Source organism: Austrofundulus limnaeus, unplaced genomic scaffold (genome assembly GCF_001266775.1).
Source record: "Austrofundulus limnaeus strain Quisiro unplaced genomic scaffold, Austrofundulus_limnaeus-1.0 Scaffold323, whole genome shotgun sequence".
Taxonomy (NCBI): Eukaryota; Metazoa; Chordata; class Actinopteri; order Cyprinodontiformes; family Rivulidae; genus Austrofundulus; species Austrofundulus limnaeus.
In genome coordinates this window covers 515,078-520,405 of record NW_013952725.1, presented here as the reverse complement: position 1 = coordinate 520,405, position 5,328 = coordinate 515,078, and the positions used below count along the sequence as shown (strand labels likewise).

The following is a 5,328-nucleotide window of genomic DNA, read 5'->3' as shown; positions in this document are numbered from 1 at the left end:
ATTTGTTAACTGGTGTGACATAAACAGAGCTGTGTGGTTCTAACAAGTGTGGATGAAGCTGAATCAAAGCCTTCAGAATCAGGCTCACCATCATCAGCATCATTAAAAGTTTCTGGTATTCCTCCTCTAATAAAGGCATCAGAATCCCGTCAACAACAATCTCATGCTCTGTGTCTCYCCAGCGCCCCCTCTGGTGGGGAAACCTTTTTCAGGTAGAACAACTTTTACAGAACACCGGTAGACGGCAGCCATTACAGACGACCATGTGTTTGTTGTTGTTCCAGGAGCGGTCCGGTCGCACATTAATAGCATTAGTTCGTTATGCAGGACTGCTGTTTTTTTCTTTTTTTCACATCATGTTGCTGCTTGGATCTGTTACTATCTCGCTTGGAGGCACGAAGGAGTGCCAGAGGTGAGCTTGCTTCAACCGCTATTTATGACATGGTTTCATTTCCAGACTCAGGGATTTTGTGAATGAGGCCGATATTTCAGTTAAAATTCATCAGCAAAAATATTTATCTGAGCATTGTACTACCCCCCAACTTCGTGCATGATTTTATGGATTTAATTTTATGTATTATACTCGAATAAATACGGTAAAATTTCATTTTGTGTGGTTTAGGTGAATGAATGGAAGTCAATGTAAAGTCCCCATGAGGACAGAAGGAAAAATGTGTGTGTGTGTCATGTGAAAGGTGAGCATGCTCAGATTCATTTCTTTCTTTTCTGTGAACTGGTGATTATGACAATCTGCTGCCTAAATCCAGGAACAGCAGAGACGTTAAGTCCTTCAGACTGAGCGAAAGACCAGGAGAGATTCAGCATGGCCCACAAAAACGACTGTAAGTTTTACGCTCATTTTTTTACCTTTTGTCTGCTAGCAAAGCTSATCGTGAATGTGATTAGTAATGGTTCCATTAATAACACTGGATGGCATGAAACAGCACTCGGAGAAACTGGAGACCTTTTGTTTGTTGCCTCAGGATCTCACCTTGATTGGATTTTCATCTGCAGRACATTTGAGACCTAATTGCATTCCATTCCACAGTGATTCTTACTTGAGATCTAACAAATAAATAATGGTATAATAATTCCAATTCTAATGTTTTCACCTTAGGTTATAAATGCTGAGTTTATATTAATGTTGAAAAGAGCTCAATTATGAATGAAAAGTGTGTTTCAAGAAGACTATGAAAACTTTTCCATAACTGTAGTTTATTTTCTTCACCAGTTAGTTAAACTTATTGGGTCCATTGTGAAATCTGTCAGGAATTTCTGATTGCAACAACAAGCAGATTATTCTCACTGAGCCCATTTTCTCCCCCTCCCTTTTCTGTTTCTCTAACTCTGCAGTCCAGTTCACCATCAGGGAGTACAGCCCATCGGATGAACCTGCGGTCATGTCACTCTTCCACGATGGCYTTCTCGAGCACATATACCCAGCATTTTTCAAGGCCATGAGCAACTCAGACCATGTTGGGATAACTCTGAGCATTTCCATGGCTGGCTACGTGCTAGGAGGCAGTTCCTACTTCCAAGCTTTTCTTTTTGGCAGTGCATGGGCTGGCCTCATTTATTACAGCTGCCGTGACATCTATGATGGCTACATGATGGGGAGACAAAGCACAGACATGGCTGACATTCAAGCCAGCTACCTGCAAAACCCAGATAATGGTTTGTGGGTGGCAGAAGCAGACGTCAATGGGCAGGCCAAGGTGGTTGGGATGGTGGCAGTAATGGGCAAGAAAGAGGAAGAAGGTGTGAGGTCTGAGGACTGGAATGGAAGAGTGAGCACAGAGTTGGATGCTGGGAACAGAAGTTACGGACTGATGTCTCATCTGGTCGTAAAGTTTTCATGGCGCCGCAAAAACCTGGGCTCACAGCTGACCCTGAAGGCCTTGAGTTTCTGCAAAGGACGAGGTTTTTCCTGCCTTACTGTGGATGTCAGCACACCACAGACTGCCGCCATTTCCATGTTCCAGAAATTAGGCTTTGTTCAGAAAGCATCCCACCGTAACATGCATGCTAACTGGTGGTTCTCCAAGCTAGCAAGAATAAATGTGGTTCAGATGGAGAAGTTRGTTTAAATAAAATACTCCTAGACTCAAAGTCTGAAGTGACTTTTTGTCAAATAGTTATCAATATTAGGTACTTAATTGATTTTGACACCAGRTACAGATCATTGAATATGGAGAGAGGTGTAGAAATATTTTACTATGCTAGGCTAATGAGGGCACGTTTAAAAATTAAAATCTTGTTTCAGGCTTATACAACTATTTTTTAAACAAAGATCCACCAGGTTGTACAAACATTAGGTTAGCTACTAAAGCTCTACACATTTGCATGACATCATTAGTTAAATTTGTCCAGTGGTGGGCACAGCTAACTAAAAGGTTAGCTTCACTAACCTTTAAATAAAAATCTACTTGCCAGTGCTAGACCACAAAACAGATTAAAAATTAGGAGAAGCTAACAATAACCGTTAAAACATCTGTCACTCAGTAGTTGTCACACATTTTCATCTCCTTCCACTTSAAAACTTGTGGGTTTTATACAGCAGCACATTGTTATAAAGACAGTAAGAGCATAAAACCCTGTTTGTGTAAAATGTGTCGCTCTGTGCGTCCATAAAAAATTAAAATTTAAAAACCCCACAGTTCCAGGCTGGAATATACAGAAAAGTATTAGAATCAATCAATCAATCAATCAATCAATCAATCAATCAATCAATCAATCAATCAATCAATCAATCAATCAATCAAATAAATAAAAAAATAAATAAATAAAATTCAGTTAGTAAGTAATGTGCTAATCCTCATTTGTATGAGTAGTTACTGTGTTGTGTAAAAATAATAATAATAAGCTTGTAAAATGAGAACATAAGTAAATTATGAAGGTTTTTCGAGTTTTGTAAAATGTGAGTTTCATTAAATATGCCATGACTAGAAAATCAAAGTCTTTCCAATCATTTTACTTAAAGATTAGAAGCATTTCTTGGATTGAGTTTACCCTTTGAAGTTAGTTAAACAACAATTAGCAAATACTTTCTCTACAAGATTTTATACGTAATCATTTTTTGTTTTTATTTGAATGTTGTTTAATGTTATTTTATTTCTTTTTAAGTTTAGCTGCTAAAGATGCTACATGGTCCAGCAATACTTGCAAGAGCAATTAGTTTTTATTTAATTATGTATAAACAGCATAAAAATTTAAATTTGGCTCTTGTGAATTTTTAGTGGACTTAAAATTACTGGAAGATAATTGGTCCGCTAATACGGAGCCCGCGAGGGGARATGGATGTTTTTCTTTTGCGTTCCCTCGCAATACTTTTGCGTTACCTCGCAATATTGTTTTGCATTCCCACGCAAAAGTTTGTTTTGTATATGAACTGAATTAAATCAGACTTTTATTTTGAAATATCCAGTTACCAAAACAGGATGTGTCACCACAGTTCGTGAATTTGACATTGATGTTGCGTGGCTGCACTGTGTTAAAATATCGACATATGACATACTTCCATGTGTGTCTGTGTGATATATTCATTCTGAAGCTGAATTAAAGCAGTTAGCTAACTCGCTAACGGTAAACATGTGAGTTTGATAAACCGGCAGCCACAACKGTGTTTAACGACTTTTGRGAGGGAACGCAAAAGGTACTGTGAGGTAACGCAATACTTTTGCATGGGAACGCAAAAAGAAAAAAAATCCCCCGTCCCTTCGTGGGCTCCGTATGCTAATGGTTTCCAAAGTAGGTAAAATAAGAGAATCAGTTAAACGAGAAGCTAGTTCCATTATTAGCATTTAGCAGTTTAATGTAAATGTGCCCACCACTGAGTTTGTCTTTGTTTTCTCATTCCAACAATGTCTGTGTTGTGTGAATTTATGTGCGATGAACATAAACCATGTTTTTGTTGTGTGCTGACACTGTTCAGTGTGTCAGTCCACTGGTTAAACTAGATGTGCCAAACAGTCTGGGTAAGGCTTCCTGCAGAGAATGGAGCATATAAATAATAGGATTAAAATAATTTATGTACTAAATGCACATGTCTTGCAAAGGCTGCTGGTAATGATACTGTTTTTTGTTTTTAAGTGGTTTGTTTTAATTTTGTTGTGTTTAATGTGAAACTGATCCARTGCTATCTGGGCCAGGACTCTCTTTCAAAACACCGAATCTCAATAGGATTGTTTCTGGTAAAACAAAGCATATATTACAATAATAATACTAAATTACATAATGTTTTATTTCACACTGGTATGTTGTTTGGAGCAAATGTTTAAGCCTGTAAAAAATAAAAATAAAAACAGTCTCTTGCCTTTATTTGAGCTTTGATTAAGAWTTCTGCCCTCTCCTTCAGACTCCATGCTCAATGATGTCACAGCTAATAAGGTGCTAACTACTGATAATTATTCGACAGATAACCAGACTAATCCTTTAACTCATAGTTTAGTTAAACTTTTTATCACCCAGAATATTTCAGCTAATTTCTATTTGTTGTTTTTGTTCAATACAAAATAAAATGCAGTATCAGCTTCCTAACCTACCATCATGATAGTTAAAAAAAGAAAAAGAAATGTTCAGTTTCTGTGTGTTTTTCTTACCTTGATGTATTATGTATACCTGATTCATCCATTGCCCACAAACATGGAGAATAACGAGACAATTAGTCAAATTATTAGTAATATTATTATTAGCAAATGGATTAAAAATAAATCTCAAAGCTGCTATTGTAAATTACTTCAGAAGCATAATCACATTTAATTCTGTATTGTTCACCTGTCCAATAAAGAGAGTAAAAAAGTTTGTTAGAAAGGAGGAATGTAGTCATTTGGAAGCAAAAGAACTTTCTCTTAAGCCTCTTTCCGGGGAGCAGTTGAATCCTCCTGCCTCGGAGGAATTAATGCCAGCTGACTTCTAAGACCTCACAACTKTTTGCTTAAAATACCAATGAAAAATGCAGTAGTATCAGGACGTTGGAGGGTTTAAAATTCTTTGGAGCTAAAYGAGCTCTGGGTGTGTATGTGTGTGGCATTCAAATCAGGAGACAGGCTCAAATACACTGCAGTGCAATCCGGTCAGTGTACACAAAGCAAATACTGAGATTATTATACCAAACAAGGCTCTGTGTTTCTGCTGGTGGTCTTATCATCTATTTGTAACTAAATAAAAGTCACAGAAGAGACAGACGTTTTATGCTTGTTTCACAAAAATGTTTTTAGCAGCTCTTTCCACAGAAAAGCTGTGTCAACTTCTGAAACTGTGCCTGGAATCAACCTATTTCACATATGGGGGCAACACTATAGGCAGAAACATGGGTGTGCTGTGGGCTCT

At 37.5% G+C, this 5,328-nt stretch overlaps 1 protein-coding gene across 1 annotated transcript; it reads left to right on the top strand.

Moving 5' to 3' along the window:
* The first annotated feature begins 775 nt into the window (after positions 1-775).
* LOC106527420 (probable N-acetyltransferase camello) lies at positions 776-2,755 on the top strand. Its single transcript, XM_014022300.1, has 2 exons — positions 776-842; positions 1,354-2,755. Exons 1-2 carry the CDS (start codon positions 824-826, stop codon positions 2,085-2,087), a joined length of 753 nt encoding a protein of 250 aa, XP_013877754.1. The 5' UTR covers positions 776-823; the 3' UTR covers positions 2,088-2,755.
* The last annotated feature ends 2,573 nt before the right edge of the window (positions 2,756-5,328 follow it).